The sequence below is a fragment of the Cavia porcellus genome, unplaced genomic scaffold (assembly GCF_034190915.1).
Source record: "Cavia porcellus strain 051 isolate PalLab524CR breed Dunkin Hartley unplaced genomic scaffold, mCavPor4.1 scaffold_23, whole genome shotgun sequence".
Classification (NCBI taxonomy): domain Eukaryota; kingdom Metazoa; phylum Chordata; class Mammalia; order Rodentia; family Caviidae; genus Cavia; species Cavia porcellus.
Genome location: NW_026947506.1, coordinates 36,841,949 through 36,863,138, shown reverse-complemented (window position 1 = coordinate 36,863,138; position 21,190 = coordinate 36,841,949). Strand labels below are relative to the sequence as shown.

The 21,190-nt window shown below is 40.4% G+C and overlaps 1 protein-coding gene across 1 annotated transcript in view; it reads left to right on the top strand.

Annotated features, from left to right (window-relative positions):
* The window catches only part of Baiap2l1 (BAR/IMD domain containing adaptor protein 2 like 1), a 91,167-nt gene that overhangs the window by 10,838 nt on the left and 59,139 nt on the right, over nt 1-21,190 (top strand). The window contains exons 2-3 of the mRNA XM_013152675.3: nt 10,031-10,106; nt 13,536-13,622. Of these exons, the coding sequence (XP_013008129.1) occupies nt 10,031-10,106; nt 13,536-13,622 (163 nt within the window). The remainder of the gene's footprint in view (nt 1-10,030; nt 10,107-13,535; nt 13,623-21,190) is intronic.

The window sequence follows — 21,190 nt, the reverse complement described above, 5'->3', positions numbered from 1 at the left end:
ACGAGTATGGACCTTTTTGTTTACCTTTTAGTGTGCTTCAGCCTCAGAGCAGTTCTTGCCCCTAAAGGAGTAGGAAATGTAGAGTTTGTCACTGAAATCTCTTTCTTTAAGCTGTGAAATAGAAGGGCATGGAAATGTGATTGCCTTTGGTAATACAGTACTTGTCTTTCTGGATGATTACACTAGTTGCTTGATTGGTTCTCAGGGAGCTCAAAATCTAATAGGTACAACCAGAACTCAGAGAACATTGTTCTGTGAGATGCCAGCCCAAAGGATGTCACTGTGCTTCACTGACCACTGGCTTCTCATGCTCAGGCCATATGGCTTGGTACAGATACATGTGAACCTGTAGGGCTGAACTGCCCATGCTGACTTTTGCTTGTTGAAGGACCATTTTTGCAGAAATGATTCTATGTAAATCACCTGGATTAAAGGGAGAATGAAAGTAAAACAATATTTAAGTCATGGTCAATGTTCAGTGGAAGATTTTCTTTGTGCGCTGAAGAGTTCTTACAAAATTCCCTGGTTAGAAGGACAGTCAGGACTTTTGTCTGGAAAAAGATTTACTATACTCCTTCAATCATAGCTGGGAAGACAGCTGCTAATCCAGCAGAATTGTCTCAAAATGGATAGGTTATCATTTTTTATTAATGGATCAAATCAATTTTCACCCTGGGATGGGAGAGTGCTACAGACAGCCACATGGGTACATATTTTGCAGACCAAGAGTCTTTCCAGCAGTCCCGGTCTGGTATTCATGAAGGACAGGGGATGACTTGCATCTGAAGACATCTACCTTGTAAGCCATGTATGGTGGTGCATGCCTGTAATTCCAGCATTTGGGAGGCCGAAGCAGGATGATCACTGAGAGTTCGAGACCAGCCTGAACTACAATAGTGAGACCCTGTCTCAAAAAAAATAGACACCTGGCTCTTGTGAAAGGCTGGTTAGCCACAACTAAGGAACCAGCAAACAGAGACAGCTCTGTAACGGTCTCCTAGCATTGAGGATGTAGCATTCCTGAAGCCATAGCTATCAAAGATATTGCTTTTTTTGTTGTTGTTTTTGCTTTATTTTTAAAAAAGCTTTATGTAGCTGTAATTTACATACTATAAAATTTAATCATTTCAAGTTACCTTCATCAGCATTGCTGTCATTCATCTTTCTCACTTTTAGTCCCAGGCAACCATTGATACAGTTTTTTCTATCTAGATTTGTATTTGCTGTATATTTCATACACATGGAATCATATAATATGTGGTGAGGGGTGGGGCACTGAGGATGGTATCCAGGGCATCTCACATGCTAGGCAAGCATTCTACTACTGAGTTATATCCTCAGCACATTATGTGGTCTTTGGTGACTAGCTTCTTTATTGAGCGTAATAGGATTCATTTGCATTATATCAGAACTTTATTCCTTTTTATGGCCAAATGACATTCCATTGTCTGGATATCCCACATTTTGTCTGTTAATCAGTTGATAGACTTTTGGATTGTGTCCACTAAGGTCCTCTCTCCTTCCCCTCCCTGCCCCCTCCTGTCTCTGTGTCTATGTCTCCCTCCCCCTTCTCCCTTTCTCCCTTTCTCTGCATTAATAGGGATTTCATCCAGGGAGTGCTGCGCTATATACGAACCTTTTTGTCCGTTGCTCTCAAACTCAAGATCTTCCAGCCTCAACCTCCCAAGCAGTTGGAATTACAAACACAAACCTCTACACCCAGTTGGTATTCTTAAGAGCTACATTATGCTAGGCATGATGGCACACACTTATCATCTCAGTATTCCAAAGACTAAGGAAGGAGGGTTGTGAGTTGTAGCCAGCCTGGGTTACATAATGAGACCCTATCTTAAAAAGGGTTGGGTACATTGTTACCCAATCTCAACAAGGTAATTTAAATGGCACCTTGGAAAAACACAGGAATTGGAAGTAAAATGGAGTAGAAATGGCATTTCATATTTGTGAGCCTGCTAAAGCCTTAGTAGATAGATGCCAGAGCCTCGCAGCTTTTGTGACTCTCAGATGGAGCTATTACTTTGAGCTAATGAAGTGTATAATAAGACAGTGGCCCCATTACCTCATGCTGGATTTCAGTGGCTAATTGGCCCACTGGGCCGTTTGTAGAGGTGATTGCAGGTGAGTGTGGAGCTGAAGGGACAGCAGATCCACCCTTGAGCCCTGTTGGTCTCTACATATACAGACATGGGAAGCTGCTGCCTGAGCACTGTGAGGCACTGTTCTTGGTGCTAGGCATGTGGTGAGGTTTAATTTGCAGATAATTTCTACAAGGAGACAGAGTAAACATAAGTGATATCATGTGAGACAGTGATAAGCCAGGAACAGGGCAAGAGGCCAGTGGGGTGGGGGTGGAGGAGTTGCCACCTCCGCTGCCCCACAGAGGAGAAGGGTCAAAGAAGGTATTTCTCATGTTTAAGCTAAGACCAGGTGGGCTGGGTATCCAGAACCTGAATCTTCAGGCAGGGGGAAGAACAAATAAAAGTCCCTGCTGGGAATGGGCTCAAAGAACAGCCTAGAGCCCCTTGTACCAGGTGCAAAGTGGCCACGGCAGAGTGTGCAGTGCACTGACCTGACCGCAGGACGTGTTCAGGCTTTTGGTGCCTGAAACTTCCTTCTTACTATGTTGTTAAAAGGACAAAAGTCAAACATGAAAACTGAGGGTGAGCCCATTAAATTGTACTAGGAAACCACCTTCCATTGTTCTTTGTCCCTGACTTAGGTAGTTTCCAACATAAATACTTTTAAAATATTGACAAGGAATCAGTTTATGGTACTTTTTGAAAAGGTACTATCCTTAGCCCCTAGCCCCAGCACTCAGGAGACTCACAAATTCAAGGCCAACCTGAACTACACAGTGAGTTCAAGGCCAGCCTGAACTACATAGTGAGATCCTGTCTCCAAAAAGAAAGATAATAAAAAGGTACTGTCCTTGATCCGTCAGGTAGACAGAATGTATGGTAATGTCGAGTGTGGTGAAGATGGGTGAGACAGCCTTTCCATGCTGTGGCTGTGGGAGTGTAAACTGCTGCAGCTACTTTCCTTCTGTTTGGCAGTACTATATCTAACAAGACTGAAAAATCTGTCGCATACTTTGTCCCAGAATTTCAGTTTCTGGGTAACTTCTTTACCCCTATGCACAAGGAGGCATACAGTTCCTTGCTCCATAGTTAGGAATGGCAAAATTTATAAACCATCTAAGTGCCACTCAGCAGAGGAATAGATGCCTAAAATGCAATATATTTATATGGTGGGTGTGTATACCCATTATATAGTATATATGTATGTATAAATCTATAAAAAAACAAAAGTACTCCTTTCAGGAAATTGGCTCATGAGATTGCAGAGGCTGGAAAATACGAGATTTGAAGGACAGAGTGAAGGGTGATGTTATACTTAAGTTCCTTCCTCAGAGAAACTTCAATTTTAATCTTAATGCCTCTTAATGGATTCAGTGACATGCATCCCAATTATTACTGATAATTTTTTCTTTTACTAAAGTCAACTGTTGGTAGGTGTTAACCCTATCTGCAAAACGCCTCCATGCCAATACATGATTTTGTGTTAACCTGACTAACTGGATACTGTAACCTAGCTACAAGGATATCTAAAACTAACCCTAATGGTGGGATACTGTATAGGAATTAAGAGCTATATGTGTATCCAGATGGACAGGTCTCAGAAGCATAATGCTGAATAAAAAAGATAAAAGTGAAATGCATTATAGGATACCAGTATTTTTCCAATGTACAAAGCAAAATTATGTATTAATCACAACTAAATATGTCTAATATAAAGCTATAAAAAGATAGGTTAGAACGTTAGCAGCCGTCTTTAATTAGCAACTGCCTCCTGATGGTAGGGAGTAGAATCTGAGGCTTGGATTGGAGTGGTGAAGGCTTCCTTGTAGTTTTGTCTGTAGTATTTTAGTAACTCAGCAAAGGAGGTAAATATAGCAGTATTTTATAAATAGATGTACCTAGATTGATTTTTAGTAAATAGATGTACCTAGTTGTAATTCCTGTGGGACTGCAGGTGGCCATGGATGCCCCCCTTTTATTTTAATGGGAAAGAAAAGGGAGTCAGAAATACTTGTTTGCCAAAGCAAAATTGGTCATATTATGATATTAGAGGGTTAATTATATTCACCAAAAATGGGGAGTAGGATTATAAGAAAGCACCCCAAAAGAAAATGAAAATACTGGAGAGAGTCCCATAATGTCTCACTAAAATAGCGCTCTAACATCGTAAAAGCATTTCCATCTCACTTTATTTCAGTCCACTAGAAGGAACTGTTGAAGCCTCAAGGCAGATGAGAAGGTTAGTAGGGAAACCGTCTGGGCTAAACTCTACTTCTTGCTGCCCAGAGAGCCTTCAGCAAGGTTTCAAAATACAGGTGGGCATGGTGGCCCAGGCCTGTAATCCTAGCATGTGAGAGGTTGAGGCAGGAGGGTCACTGTGGGTTCAATACCAGCCTGATCTACACAGTGAGACCTTATCTCAAAAAAATCTCAGTTCCAGTTCTCATCTATAAAATGGGGATAATAACCCCCGTGTTATAGGGTCATTATCCCCATTTTATAGAGAAAATTTATATGATACCTTTCTCTAGATCAGTAGTGATACATGTTATTTTTCTTTTAAGACAAAAGGTGTTTAAACATGAGTTTTTCTAAATTAAAACCTCAGTATTCATTTTTAATTGCAATGTCAGCACTTTGCAGTAAATAAGTAGGTTTTAGGTTGCAATCTGGGGACTTATCTCTAAAACGTTTCCAATTGGAGGCTGGGGATTTAGCTCAGCGGCATAAGCGCCTGCCTTGCAACTGCATGGTCCTGAGTTCAATTCCTGGTACCGGTATTAAAAAAAAAAAAAAAAGTTTCCAATTGCTGCTCTTTTTTTTTAATTAAACTCAAGACCTTGTGCTTGCCAGGCAGGCACTTATATCACTGAGCTATATCCCCAGCCCTGGATGTTTCCTATATGATTTCTCTCATCCTTATACTTTGAGGTGAGACAGCTGATAGCATTGATTTTTATAAATAGATGTACCTAGATTGATTTTTAGTAAATAGATGTACCTAGAGATTAGTGTGTAAATAGGAGTCTTTATGTATTTGAAGATTGGCTGATATTTTAGAAGTTTTCTCTTGTAGCGTTAGCTACAATTGGCTCAGTGTGTGCTCAGTGATGAGAGCTTTGAAGAACACACAGAAGGTGCTCCATAGGGCTAGGAGCCTAGCTCAGCGGTAGTGTTTGCCTAACATGAGCAAGGCTCTGGGTTCCAACCCCAGCAGCAGCACCACCACCACCAAAAAGAAAAGAAAGATTTTTCACCTTTACTTCTACCCCTTACAACGTGAAAACTATTATTATTCTTGTTTTATAGAGGAAGAGACTAAGGCTTAGAGAGATGGCAGTGTAATTTGTTCTCCAAAAACACAGGCGCATCTCCTGCTCTTGAAACACTTCACAGATTTTGGGATACAAAAGCTACATTACTTTTTTGTTTCTCGATTTAAAAATAATGTGTACTTTAGCTAAAATAACTAGATTAATGCCCAAAAGCCAGTATAGAAATGGATTTTCCACTGGTTAAGGGGACCAAAACTTCTAAGGGGAAAAATTTTGTAGCTAAAGCTAAATAACAAAGAATTGAACTATAAATGTTGACCTTTTCAAGCCTAGAACTCTCTTCTGTGAAGCTGGTTTTAGTCTTAAGTCTTAGTTAAACTTTGCTTTTCAGCACAATCATTTGGATAGTAATTTATGTTTAATGTTCATTGCTGTTGGTATTTTTAACTGTTAATATATGAACATTTTAAGGGTTATATCAAATTATTTTCAAATCAAATTATTTTCCCTTGATTTCAATAAGGGAGTGTGCTTAAGGAAGAAAAGCTCTAGGCTTCTTTCCATGACTGGTTGTTTGCTATAGGGCAGAGAGAGTACAGAATTGGTTTTCTTTTATTTTTATCATTTAACACAGCCTCGAAGAGTATTACAGTAATTTTAAACACGATATCACTAAGATCCATCTTTTAATTAGAAAATGATGATTTGCTAATGAAATTAATAGATTTGAAAAATTATTGAAGTCTTCCAGATTGCCAAATGGGAAGGTAAAATAATAGAGCCATTCTAGAAATAAGTCTGGCAGTTTCTATCTTATAAAGTTAAACATACACCTACTCTATGACGCAGCAGTTGAACTCCTGGGTATTTACTTATTCTATAGATATGAAAGCTTATGTTCATACAAAAGCTTGCACATGATTGTTCATATCAATTTAGTTTAGAATAGCCAAAAACTTTTGACATAATCCAAATGTTCTTCATTGTGTAGCTGATAAGCACCCTGTGATACATTCATACTGCTGACAAAAACTAAAAGGAATAAACTACTAAAGCACCCAGCAACTTGGATCCATTTTTAAGGGCATTGTGCCAAGTGAAAAAGCTACCCTTTAAGGTCAGATACAGAGCTAGGCATGGTGATGCATCCCTGTAACTCTAGCACTCTGGGAGACTGAGGAGGAGGGTTACAAGTTCAAGCCCATCCTGGACAACTTACTGAAACCCTATCTCAAGATAAAAAGGGCTAGGAATGTAGCTCAGTGCAACATTCTTACAAAACAAAACAAAACAAAAACAGGTACTGCATAATTCATTTATATAACATTCTCAGAACAGAATTGAAGATGGATCTTACCAGTTGCTGGAGGTGACTAACTAGATGGAAGGTGTACAAGGGAGATCTTTGTGTTGACAGAGTAAGTCTTGTATTATAATTGAGGTAACAGGGGTACCAACTACATGTGATAAAATTTCAGAGAAGTAATTCTCTATCCACCCCTCCTCAAATGAATGATACAAGCTCTGGTAAAATTCAAATAAGATCTGTGGTTTAGTGAATAGTATTGAACCAATGTCCATTTCATGGTTTGAAAATTTACTGCAGTTGTAGAAGAGATTATTGGAGATGCTGGGACACTATGATTTACACAGTTACTTGTGTCTTAAACTATTTTAAAATAAAATAAGAGCCAAAGGAATTGGGAAGACAGAAATAGGAGCTGTGAGGGGCCAGGAGTGTTGCTCAGCAGCTCAGTGGCACAAGTGCAAGGTCATGAGTTCAATTCCCGGTACACCCCCAAAAATAGGAGCTCTGGCTCTAAGTATTCAGTGATTGGGTATTGACTGGGACTTTGCCATCTTGCAAAGGATGGAGCAGGCTTAGCACACTTTGGTAGTACACAAGTCGAGGACAGCCACTGCTCTGGTAATACATGATGTGAAGACATCAGTTAGGCCGGGCAGTTTACCTCATGTGCTTTCTTCTCTTTGTTTTGAGAATACACCAAGATGATGGCAGAGGAATTAAAACAACTCAAAAACCCTATAAATCTGTAAGGCAGACACCTGAGAATGAAACAGTTGACAGAAGACCTGAAGAAATTTTTGATACTAAAAAGTTGACAGAAGAGCAGTAGCTGGCGTACAAGCAGTCTGAAGAACCTACAAAGTACTGGGGAGTATGTGCATGCACATGTGTGCACACATGTGAACAAAGGGACACAGGGCTGGAATAGGAGTCGATATACAAGGTGATTGGTCCCCCAGGCTTCCCGTCCCACCTCAGCCACTGCCAGCAGCAATCAGCTCCCGCTGCCTGGCAGGTGAGAGACTTGAAGATCACCAGGAGTTTGAGGAAAACCTTTAACATGAAAGAAGGATAGTAAACAGTGGGGAGAAGTCATCAGATGACATGGGGTTCTGGAATAGAATAAAATACCAACAATTTATATTCAGACATGACACATACTGCAGTTACAATCTAAGAATTTATACTTATAAGACAAGATACTGTATTCCTAACCCAGGAATGTGAGGACTTTTGGTTGTTGTTTCCCTGGCACTGAAAATCACACCCACTTGTGCAAAATAGGCAAGCACTCTACCACTGAGCTACACCCAAGTCCCTTCTTTCTTTGAGACAGGATCTTGCTAAATTGCCCAGACTGCAGTTGAACTTGGCAGTCCTTCTCCCTCAGCTTCTTGAGTAATTAATGTGTCTGGCTAGGAGGATACTTTTTAAAAGGAGTTATCAAGAAACTTTAAAACAGTCTTAGAAATTAAAAATATATCAAAAGCATAAATATAATTGGAATGTATATAGAGATATAAACACAGACTGTGAATCAGAGAAAAGTTAAAAAGTTAAGCAATAAATCTGATGGGTAAAATCCTCATCATAGTTCCAGAAAGAGTGAATAAGAAGGGAAACAGAAACATTTTCCAGGCCTGAAGGGCCTGATTTTCCACATGGCCAGGGTCCACCAAGTGCCCAGTAAAATAAATGGAAGAAACACCCATACTTATGCAGACCAGTATTCAGTTTTACAGAACAGGAATAAGAGATAGCTTTCAAAAAATAAACTTTAAAAATGGGGAAAGCCACATACAAATAAGAGGCCAGCTGACTCCTCAACAGCAAAATGGGATGTTAAAGCCAATGAGCGAAGTAATGTCTTAAAAATTCTAAGAAAATATTTCAATCTCTTTATTCAGCAAAATGTCAAACAAATATCAAGGTAAATTCAGACATGAATTAGATTTATCTTTAATGCATCATTTCGTAGATCATTTTTGGAGAGTGATCTGCGGCAATAAGAAAGACGAAGATGTGGATCCAGCTAATAGGAGGTGTTAAATCAACCAGAGAGGGACACGCAAGGACAACCGTGTGGCAAACTGAGAGACAGTCAGATCATACCGAGCAAGAGGACATACAGTCCTAAAGGAGGTTCTGGGGGCAAAAATGGAATAGATTAGCTGACAGCTTTGTATATTTGAGAAATAATATTGATAAGCTCTGCTAGATCTGATAGAACATGTGAAGAATTTAAGATAGAAACTGAGCACAGGAAGGAGAAACAAAAAGGCTTTACCAAAACACAAAGGTAAAAGTACATTCCTTACATTGCATTTAGACCAATATTTGGAATGTCATAATAAACAGTATTGATTTACAAGGAAATACCAATTATTGTATACGGGAATGGTCAAGGAAGGGTAAGTGAGTGGTGTATTAAGCTAGAGCCTCAGGTAGTGTAATAGTAAGCCAGTAGTTTCCCAAATTAAGAAATCAAGAATACTTAAAAGCATCAATGGAATAATAGGTTGGTTATAAACATTCTTGGGAATAAGAACAAGGATGGGGAAGGTTGATATTTGGGTCGTTTTTCTCTGTGAACCTTTTATTGTTCGGTAAGTCATCATGTGCTCTGCCAATCCTAATGGAGAACCTTTTTCTCCTGAAGGGTATGTGTATAAAGTATCTGCCCCTTTGGGGTGTTGGATACTTTTTCATTCTTAACCTCCTTATCATTATAGACAGCATGCATTTGAGGAGTAGAGGCAGTGAGACATGTGTTTGGGATGATTGATTAAGACTGCATAGCTCATTATTCATTAATGGGACAGATACCCACAGTCACCATTTGTTCCCAGTCATGAAGTCAGCACCATGGGAGTGATTTGTTTTCTGAACTTCGGACTCGACAGAGTGAAAGCACATCTCTTAGAAGTTTCTATTCACTTAGTAGCCAAAATATTGCCCTTAATTATACATTAAGTTAAGATAGTTAGGTCACACACACCTGTTTCTAAGCACAAGAATGACAATCTGCTTACACCCAAGAGTGTGCGTGCCTTGGCCTCAAGGTTCACAGTCCCACAGGAGGTGATGGGGATGTGAATATATGCTGCTGGCTCCATTTATATTTAGGTTCTGTCAGCCTGTGGGCAACAGAGCTGCCAGGGTTATGTTCACCTGCCAGCTTTTGACAGGTGGGTAAATGCATGCACCTCACATGATTTTTAAATGGCATGTGTGACTTTGTGGACTATACTGTTAGCATGCATAGGAATTCTAGGCCATAGAGTAACAAATCTGAAGATTATTTGGTCTATTGTTTATTAATTTGTTTGTTTTCTGTATTTGTTTGTCAGAATGTTATGGAGCAGTTCAATCCTGGCTTAAGAAATTTAATAAACCTAGGAAAAAATTATGAAAAAGCTGTTAATGGTAAGTCTTTTGCTTTCTGAATTGATTCATGTAAAGCACACATAAGTCACTCAGTAAATATTTTACATATTTTAAATGCCTAACATTGAATGTTTAACATTTCTTTACATGGTAGAAGTTAGCTAAAATTTAATCTACAGAAGTTTGTAATGATAGGAGACAATGATATTAGTGTGTTTGAAATGAGCGAACAGAACGATAGTGGGTTACTGTAAGAGATGTATTTTAACTTATCAAATTATGCTTTTTGACGTGGCTCAGTCTTATTTCATTGCGAAAAACATTTTCTACTTTTTAAACCAAATTATCAGTAAACTAAAAACCTATGTAAATGTGTAATGATAACATTTGTATGTCAATGTCCTGTACACAGGTATTATTTGCCTTTTATTTATATAGAAGAATTTCTTGCTTTTAGGCACACTGTTTTTGAAAATAACATAGGAAAAAGTATTTTTATCCTGAGTGGAAAACAGCTAACGGTTGGACTTAAGATTCTCATTTCAAAATATAATAAATGCTTCATGTAAAATGAATTTGAGTATTGACATATGCCAGTCTTTGTGAGCCAGAGTTGTTCACTAGTTTGAGATATTTTCTATGAGGAAGATAATATGTAAACACACCATTTCCTTACAAAAAAGGTGAATACTATTACAGTGCATTAGTTATCACCTTAAAATGCTAACAGTTGCTAAATTCTGACAATTCTCCTTATGTAGCCAGTGTCACCCCCAAGCTCTAGGTTCACCCTCCACCCTGATTCACTAAGACCACCAAATGAACATTACGTTCCATCCACTTTAGCTCCAAAGAAGACTTCAGATCAAGTTTCATGTCTTTTACTTACCTCTTCTTTTTCTGTCCCATCACACCCTACCTTTGCTTGCTTCTTTTTGATAGTTTGAAAACCCCCTTGGCCTTCGAACCATCCCTCTGCACAGGTATTGTCCAAGACAGGGAGGTATACTGGCTGGGCTCTGGGTGACAGGCAGTCTTATTGTAGTTACTGGGAAAGTAAACTGCTTATTTACTTTCTTCTGCATTACTGTGTTTTTTTGCCTGAGGCTTTGGGTGTTCGGAAAAGCAGCAGGTCTGGGACTGTGGTCCCTTCCAGCAGTGTCAATGCCTTCTCCAGGTGCCTTCCCCCTTCAGAGAGCAAAAGCCTGGCATTGCTGACTCGCCCCTGGTGATTGCTTCATCACAAGGCCACAAATCATTGCTATAGATGTACCTGTGAAGGAAATCACTAAGACCTGCAGTGGGCTTTTTGTTTGCTTGTTTTTTTTTTTTTTTTTTTTTTTTGTCTCTATTGCTTTCTTTGTAGCAAGCACTGCCTCTCTGAGGTAGAGTAATAGGGTAAGTCAATGAGCTGCCTGTAGTTTAACCTCTTGCTAAGAAGGCTTCTCCCAAAAGGGTTCTTATCACTTTAACACCTCCTGAGATTATTCTGCACTTTCATAAGTATTCCCAGAATTTCTGCCTATCATCTGGTTATGGTTTTGCTGAAGCCACTGAGAAACAGATACATTTATAAGAATTTAGAGTGTAGTTCAAGATGCCAGCCAGATGCAGTTGGCAGTTACATTGGAAGGCTGGACAACATATGAATGGCTAGAAGTGTTGTTTATACCAGTGTATAGCAATCTGAGTAGTAGGGGTTAGTGTGGACTGGAGCAGGGAAGAGGCCCTGGAAATGCTGAGCTAGGCAACAGATGTTGGGTTTCAGCTAGCAGAAACTGCTTCTGATGGGAAAGACAGCATTCCAGCCAAGCCCCTGGGACCCACACTGACCTGGTGAGATGCCGAAGGAGGATAGGTGGGAATGGGCCAGCAAACATGAGCATTTGAATGCTATATCTATCATCTATTATTACACAACAGACTCCTTAAACTTGGTGACTTCAGATCATAGTTTATTATCTGTCTTATAAAGGGCAGTTCGTCACCCCTGGAAACTCACTTCTGCTTCAATTAGCTGGTCTCAGGGTTGGGGAACAGAATAGGCATACTCTCTTCCCTTTAAGGAGGCCATACTACATCCTAACCCCATGGCAGTGCTGTCTCAAGGGTGCGGACCCTAATGCCTGGCATTTACCAACTCCCTGTGAGAGTTGTACTTGCTAATAGCACTTTGGCCAAAGCAGGTCACATGACCAAACCACCCAAATCACATGGGAATGACACAGACTGAGAATTCTGGTAGGGGCGATTCATTGAAGATCATTATATAATGTAAAAGTCTACAGTGAACTCTAGGGAACGAGGGCTTATACTATGGGCAGTAGAGGCCATTGAAGGCTTTTGAACAGTAAACCAATGAAACTATTTTGGGAAAAATTATCTGGTACAGGTATGTATGTAGATTAATCTAGGTTAATACCACTAAAATAGAATTAATTTGCTTCACTCCTTACAATAAGTTGCAGAAACTATCTTTAATGTGTGCCTTTGTGAAATTGTGAAAATAATAATTTTGTGTTCTGGATAAGTTACAAAATTTTTAAATTAACTTAGGTTTATCATAAAGCCAAAGATACTTTATAGGACTGAAAGGTTACATGGTACATGGCTTTAATGTAAATTAGCAATTAACTAATATTTTCAATTCCATATGCAGATGCAAGCCAGAATTTTTGTTTAAATATTGTGTAATCCTGCGTGCCATTCTCCCACTGATTTGCTTTTCAGTTTATCAGTACTTTATAATATAACATCTTCGTTCCAAAATACATACATTAACATGACAGCTTACTGGCTACATATCCTGTTTTGAGACAGAGTCACTTTTTCTTCAGTTCCTACTGAAACCAAAGAGTCAAAAAGCACTGTACTTTAGAACTAAGAAAATAAGGCACCCTAGCAGGAGTTGTGTACACTGCTGCTGTCTCTCCACTGACCTTGGGGATGTCCCAAAATCTGCACTCCACTCCCTTAGCAGGGGCTGATAACTCTCTTGACCCAACATTATCAGGTAGATTAAATAATGACCTGAAAAGTCTACATAAATGCTATTACTGTTCTTTTTATAATTTTACTTTTAAGAGTATCCATAGTTTTATAAAATAATGTAGCAGAGCATTACATTTCTTAAGCTTATATTCAAATACAGTGAAAGCCCTTAGTTTTTAAGACTACAATAATTGCTGAAATAAATTTGTTATGAGAGTGCTGTTCCTTTTGCTGGACTTACATATGAATTCGGTGGCCTTTTCATACCTTGTTTTTATGTTTTCCTTTAAAATCTAACTTTTAAGAACATAGTCATTTTATAAATTGAGGGAAAGTACTGTAATAGAGCAGCCTATAGTTGTCCAGCCAGTAAAAGAGAACAAGAGACTGACCAATGTTTGGGGCAAGGAGAGACCTGTGTGCATTTCTCCTTTCCTTGTCTAAGCGATGATTTCATGTGTTACTTTTCTTGTCTAGCTATGATCGTGGCAGGAAAAGCCTACTATGATGGAGTGGCTAAGATTGGTGAGATGGCGTCTGGGTCCCCGGTGTCAACTGAGCTGGGTGAGTCAACCATCCATTATATAAACCTGCTCCATCATCCTGGATACCCTGATGAGAGTGCAAGAGGAGCCCAAGTTGAGAATAGAAAGGAGAGCTAGCCAGGCACTCCATAGTTGTATTCGTCCTACTCTGTAGAACTGGAAGCTTGATTGGACAGTAAGCCAAGTCTGGTGCCTGAGGGCCAAGTGGAGGGGCTACCCAGCTTTTCTAGGAATTTGAACTCCTGCCTCTGGCCCTTCAGCTCTTGCCTGTGGCCTCTGATCCCCTAATTACCAAGCCCAAGGAGCACTGACCTACGTTCTGAACCAGAGGAGGTGGGCAACCCATGCCTCTGACAAGGCAAGCGTTTCCTGTGACTCACTGCGTAGAAAATCCAACTCCTTACATTGCTTTCTTGGCTCTCACTGCTTCCACAGTCACTCTCAGTTGTGATTTTTCCGGTTTTGCTAGTATGAATCGCTCTCCTGTGCAGGCAGAGGGCGGCCACACCCTGGGCAGCAGGCGTGGTGGGGAGAGGCTGGATTTCTATTTACAGAGCCACTTCACTGTTACTGTCTCCCCTGGGGGAAGGTCCAGTTTTTAAATAGTCCTACACATGACCCTTATTTTTAAAACTTATTGAATATGTTGTGCATACTAAAAATATTTGTGATGATTTGAAAAGTTCAGAAAACCAGGGGAAAAGAATGGTGTGTGTCTGTCTGTCTGTCTCCAGTTGAAAAGTGGGAAGGGCAAGTCGAGCGAGAGCAGGGAAGTACCACACAGTTGGGTTATAATGAATGCACACCTTTTGGTCTCAGAACATTGCTTGGAGAGCCGGGAGGGTTAGCTCAGTGGCATAAGCGCCTGCCTGGCAAGCACAAGGTCATGAGTTCAATCCCTGGTACCAAAACAAAACAAAACAAAACATTGCCTGGAAACTCATACTGACCTATCAGAGAACAGACCAAATCAGAGGCTTGGTGACCTGGCAGGATAGGGAACTGGGCTAGGGGTATAAAGATGATCTGAGTGTTTGTCCTCATTGTGTGGCAGCTTTCTACTTGAGAGTTCATAAAGTTGTAGTCAGAAGCCCAGCTATACTCCTGAAATTATGATACATGATGAATAAGCTGATACTCCTGCATTTAATGCAATCAATTTTGTGCATAAGTGTTTTGAAATCTTGACTTGGGTACTGCTGGGAACATAATTTCCGTATGTTCTGGTGAGCACCAAACTGGGAAGTCTGTGCTAAGCATGATCAGTTTCATAACCTGCAGCCAGCCATTTGTAGACAAAGATAGGTAGCAAAACTTAGGACCCTTTGGGGAGTAGTCCAGATGATCATAGGTTTCTAAAAATAGAACTAAATCAACAAAACATCCTATTTGTGTCAGGCATCAGAAAAAAATATAACCCTTATATTAAAACATATGGTGCTCTGACTCACCATCATTCAGTTTGCCTTTTTAATGTTTTATGGTATTGCCACTGTTTAAATAAGACTTTTGTTCCACGCCTTATTTTATTCAGCTGTGAGTTCATAATGTCCAATCAACTATTTCCACAGCAACAGTGTTGGTATAAACACAAACTTGAAGGTACAGTTTCAGTAAGGAAAATATGTTGAGATGGCAGAGTTTCTTGCATGTAGACATGCAGAGGGCATAGGAATAACTTTTGCTTCTAGTTTTATTTTTTTCCAAGATCCCATTTTGCTTATATTTACTATCCCACAGTTACTAGTTTTCTTTTACAGCAATTCCATGATAAAATGCAACCTCAGTAAGAGATGCTTTCGGAGGTCTAATGTTAACCTCTTTTGACTCACATGTTTCATTTTATTGCTATTAAAGTTTAGACTAAATACTATCCTGTATCTGTTTAAATTCCTTTTATACAGACTAGTAAATAGTTTTTTAAAAAGCCAGGTGTGGTGGCTCATCCTTGTAATCTCAGCACTTTAGGAGGCTGAGGCAGGAGGATCCCAACTTTAAGCCCTGCCTGGGCAACTCAGACCCTGTCTCAAAACAAAAATGAGCAAAAAAGCTGGAATGTAAAGTACTGCCCCTACCAAAGACCAAAATAGATTGTATTTTTCTTGCTTTTAAAGAAGAGTTTATTGTATATTTAACTGCCTTTTTGGTACTGGTACTCATAACTGAGAAGATATTAATACATATGTGAAGATCACGAATTATTTCAAAGTTTTCATTTAGTATGTCTTTTAAATCCAACTGTTAGTAAAGAAAGAGCGACATGGAAGGGGATTTAGGTCAGCAGCTCAAGCACTTACCTGGTAAGCACAAGGTCATGAGTTTGATACCCTCCAGTACCAAAGGGAAAAAAAAGACAGAACTACAGTACTACTATTGCTGAGTGGTCCAGGGGTACACCTCAGTGACACAGCACCTGCCTGGTAAGCATGAGGTCCTGAGTTTGATTCCTGGTACACAAATAAATAAATAAAAATGAATTAAAAAATATGTATACACACATATACATACTATTGCTGATTTCTAGCTGTGTATATTTATTTTTTCATTTGTTTTTGTTTTTGTTTTGACACTGTGTAGATTCACTATGTAGTTCTGGCTGGCCTTGAAATCATTGTATCACCCAGGGACCCACCTGAGTGCTGAGATTATAGGCATATGCCACCACGCAGAGCTCTTGTTTGTGGTATTTTGAGACAAGGTCTTGTTGGGAAATTTAGGATGCATTTGAACTTGATATGTAGCCCAAACTGGCCTTAAACTTGGCGATCCTCCTGCCTCACCCTCCTAAATTGCTGGGATTCCAGGCATGCACTACCATGCCCACATGATATTTACATTTAGATATCCCCGTTCTGGAATCAGCTCACTTATTGCTGGCTGAATAATTTAGGATGCTTTTGCTCAAAAGTGACAAAATACTCAACTAATAGTGACTTAAGCAATAAACATGTTTATTATTCCCTAAGGCCAGGTGTAGCAAGTTATCAGTTAATCATTGCTAAGAACTGAGGTTTCTTATCTCTCTTCTCATCTTTTGAGTCCTTTTTCTTGTGGTACCAAAATGACTGTCAGTCTGGCCATCTTTTCTCCTTGTTTTCAAAGTCAGAAAGGAGAATTTCTTCTTGGGTGTGGCCTTTTACAAAGGAGTATCCGTTTGTCCAGAACCCAGACACACAGCCCCTCGTGTCCAATACCCCAGTTTAAATCATGTACCCCCGTGCAAAGCTGCCAGCAAGGCTTCACTGGTGTGGCCAAGGATTACAGAGGAGAAGGGAACACAGCTCTTAGGAAGTGGCCTAATGGTGGCTCCCACATCAGGCATCTCTGGCATTAAGGTCTGGTTCCAACAACTGTTGAGGCAGGGGAAGGCAGTATACAAATGTGGTGGTCCAGCCATTTGATGGAGGTGCCTGCTGCGTCTGTTGTGCGTGTGTCTCTGATTGGAATGACATTTTCTACCAGGGGGGCTGACATATGGTCTGATTGATGTGAGGATGCTTTAGACTATGTCTCTGGTTTCTCTTGCACCTTTTGACTTCTTTTCCAGACCACAGCCATCTTTCCCAGTCCGTTCCTACCTGGAAATAGGGATCTAAGCACAGAGAAAATATAGGGCATTGGGATAGTTTTGAGATTTTCTACATATTTGTGTTTTTTTCCCAAGCCTTGGAGCAGCTTGTGATTTTGAACTCATGCACTTCTCCTGTCTATCTCTCTCCTGTTTCTCCACTGTCTTTCTGCCAGTGTCCACAGGGGCTGGTCAGCAGCTGCTTTTTCTTGTTTTCGGCATAGCCTTGTGATGAAAATTAGAGGACTAGAGAAAGTAGAAACCACTTTCTACACAGTTACCGCTCTACTAAAAGCACTTACTGCAATGTATCCTTCCAGCCTTGTCTTCCAGAGAGTGTGTTTTCACACTGTGCACCTGCAGTTGTCTGAATGACTTTTTCCTGAGAGCTGCCTAAGACTGTGCTCACACAGTGGGAGTAGTGGCAGCACAGACTGAATGCTTGCTCTGTGCAAGGCCCAAGTAAGCACTGTACGTGTGTGATGTCAGTTCTCACAAGAGCCATGTGCATTGGGTGCAGGTACCTGTGCCATCTCTCTTACAGTAACACCAAAGGGGAGGTACCTCACCCCAGATCACTCTGCTAGTGGGTGGTCTGTCTCAAGTCTCACTTCTTTACTTTGAACCCTATTACAGTTCACTGAGGCAGCGGGGAGAGCAAGGAGCCAGCCAAAAAGGAGGTCACGGAAGAGGAAAACCATGGAACTTCCATGATGGGGTCTTTTCCAGAAGGAGATGAAAGAAGAGTTAGTAATGGCAGAGTAGAGCTGGCTAATGTAGTAATTAGTGACCAGTCCTCTTGGAGACAGTAGTTTCACTAGGGTCCTGACTTTAAATGCCAGGTGATAGAGATTAGGGATAATGAAAATTCCAGAGAAATAACATACACACACACACACACTGTGTCTCTCTTTCTCTTTCTCTCTCTCTCTCTTTCTCTCTCTTTCTCTCTCTCAGGTACACGTGTATGCTGTTCCTCTGTGCTCCTCTTCTTAGAAGCATTGCTTGGCAATGCTTGGGTGTGGTGACACACTCCTGTAATCCCTGCTTTCTGGGAGGCTGAGACAAAAGGATCACAAATTGGAGCCCAATCTGAACTACTTAGTGAGACCCTGTCTCAAATTAATAAAGGGTTTGGGGTGTAACTCAGTGCAAAGGCTTTGATTCAATCCCTAGTACTACTGTAAATTAAAACATAATAATAATTTTAAAAATGCAAATTGCCTGGGGGATAGGGATATAGCTCAGTGGCATAAACACTCACCTGGCAAGCGCAAGGTCCTAAGTTCGATTGCCAGTACCAAAAGGAAAAAAAAAAGCAAATTGCCCATCACACACACACACACACACACACACACACGCGCGCGCGCGCGCATGCACACATGATAAATGTTGCTTAGCTTTTGTACGATAATGCTACAGTGCTTCCATCTGGAAACTCCAGTCTTTAATGGCCACCGTGTCACCATGTGCCAGGTACTCTACTTTGTCCATCTCATTTCATCCTTAATAGCCACCGGGTGAATTTTTCCCAGCTGGTCAGTCTTATAGGCCCTAAGGGTAAGCTGCACAGGACGAAAGAAAACCTCACTGGATGACCACACCGATCACTCATCCCTGCCCCTGTACTTTGCAGCCAAGCAGAACTGAAGCAGGGCAGTGGAGGCGGCTCCCCTGGAGGTGGTCAGGACTTCTTGCTGCCTAGGTTGCAGAGCGCTCCACCCTGTTGGAGCCCAGGAACGAGCCAGGGCAGGGAGGCCAGGCCATACTTTACTTTCCCCACAAAACTGCCATGTAGTGGGCTGCCTGTCATCTAAGAGGTGTTCCCTAAGTATCTCATTGTTGCATTGCTGCTATTAAACTATGGTGCAACTAACCAACATTTCATCTTTATGGATGTTCTTCTGTCAAGTAGGTGATGTGAGTTTGTAAGAATATACAGTTTTGGGCTGGGGATTTAGCTCAGCAGCATAAGCGCCTGCCTTGCAAGCAGGCAGTTGTGATTTCAATCCCTGGTACCGATAAAAATGAAAAGGACAAAAAAAAGAGAATATACACTTTTTCTTTTCTTTTCTTTTCTTTTTTTTTTTTTTTTTGCACTGGTTATTGAACTCATAACCTCACACTTACCAGGTAAGTGCTTGAGCCACTGAGCTAAATCCCTGACCCTCCCTTGATTACTCTTGATAATTTGTGAGCCAATTTTTTGTTTTTTTCCATTGTATCTTTGTTTTCTATTTTATCAATCTCTCTTCCCATCGTTATTTTGTTCCATCTTTAGGATTATTCTATTCCTTTCCTCATTTTTAAAATGGTACAGTCCTGGCTTTTCATGGAAATAGAAGCAAAAGAATGACTATGCAAGTTGAAACAATGCAGTTATCTTAATATTCAATGGAGAAAATTATGTTTATAGTTTGACCTTAAAAATGTTTGTCAAAAATATTTAAAACTCTATAGTTAAAATGTATAGGGGGGCTGAGGATTTAGCTCAGTGGCATAAGCGTCTGCCTGGCAAGCATGAGATTGTGAGCTCAATCCCCAGTATAAAAAAAAGTATAGGGAAATAAAAAATTGATAAAATTGACATTTAATTATACACTGTACTTTAATTAGAAACATTAAGAATTAGTGGTTTTGGCTATAAAAATTTATCAGGTAATTTTAATAACACTGTCTTCTCTTGACTAACAGAATGTGGAGTGTTTGTCCTGTGCTTTAGCAAATAATCATATTCCTTTCTAGGTTTGAATGGGTCAAGATATTTAAGGGGAAATAAGCTTAATTTTTCCTATTATACTCTCACAACACAAAACACTTCTGTGACCAAATGTTCTGGGCTGGGGGTGTGGTCATACCACCTGCAGCAGTTCTGCAGTAGATACCAGCTGGGTGTCCTAGAATTCCATTCAACTCCGTTATTACCTCCTTGAAGATAATGCCAGATTCCTTTGGTTGAGGTCAGTCCAACAAGGCAGCTCTGTTTTAGAACCAATTGCAAGTAATAAGTTGTCATCCATACTTGTAACAGTCAGGGTTTACTAGAGAAATAGACATAATACACAATATACAGATGTATAAAAAATTACAAGATTGGCTTACAATGATCAGCCACAAAGTCAGTTGAGGGAGCGTGCAGAGAGTGTCTGCATGCTGGAAGCTTGAAGGGTCCAGCCCTTGGGACCTGCAGTGTCCTGTGCAAGTCCATATCAGGAGATCATTGGGTTTGCAGCGGAACAGTGAAGAATCTATAACAGAAGGTTGAAAAGTCCCAGGCAGAAGCCAAGAGACATAGCCCAAACTGAGGGCAAACACTGGGAGCTCCTCCAAAGAACCAGCCATCAGTCCCTCCTCTTTTGCCTTTTAGTGTATGCAGGCTGCTCCCCTGGGGTGGGTGTAGCAGTCACACCATCTCAGGTTGCACAGGCTGAGAATGTTACAGACTAAGGACCCTGGCTGAATCACTTAAACTTCTGACCTTCTCAAATTGACGCAATAAACAATATACCGGAATGGTAATGGCTTGTCCTCTACATGGCAGGATGTAGAGCTGCTGAGTCACTTAGTTAAGCTTCTAGACTTCACAATGTATAAACCATAACAATACTTCTGACCCATCAGCTATAAACTGGAATTTCCACCATTTCCTCCTGCAGTTTCATTAACTTGCTAGAGCAGTTCAGAGAACTCGGGGAAAGCACTGATGACTGGTTAACTGTAAAGGATTTGATGAAGAAATGCTTGGGGCACAGTTAATTGGAAAGGGTGAGAAACTTCGCTACCTTCCTGGGTTTGCCACCCTCTGGAGTGTCTGCATGGTCTGTTCTCTAAGAGCTCAGTAAATCTAGTCCATTGGGATTCTTTTGAAGCCTCATTACACAGCCATGATCAACTACCACTGGCCATTATCCTGACAATCAGCCCCTATCCTGAGTCTGTCTGGTAGTCCCCAGCCTTGGCCAACCAGAAAGCACTATGGCTCAAGAGCCTGAGATTCTAAGTACTTTTGGAGCTGTATG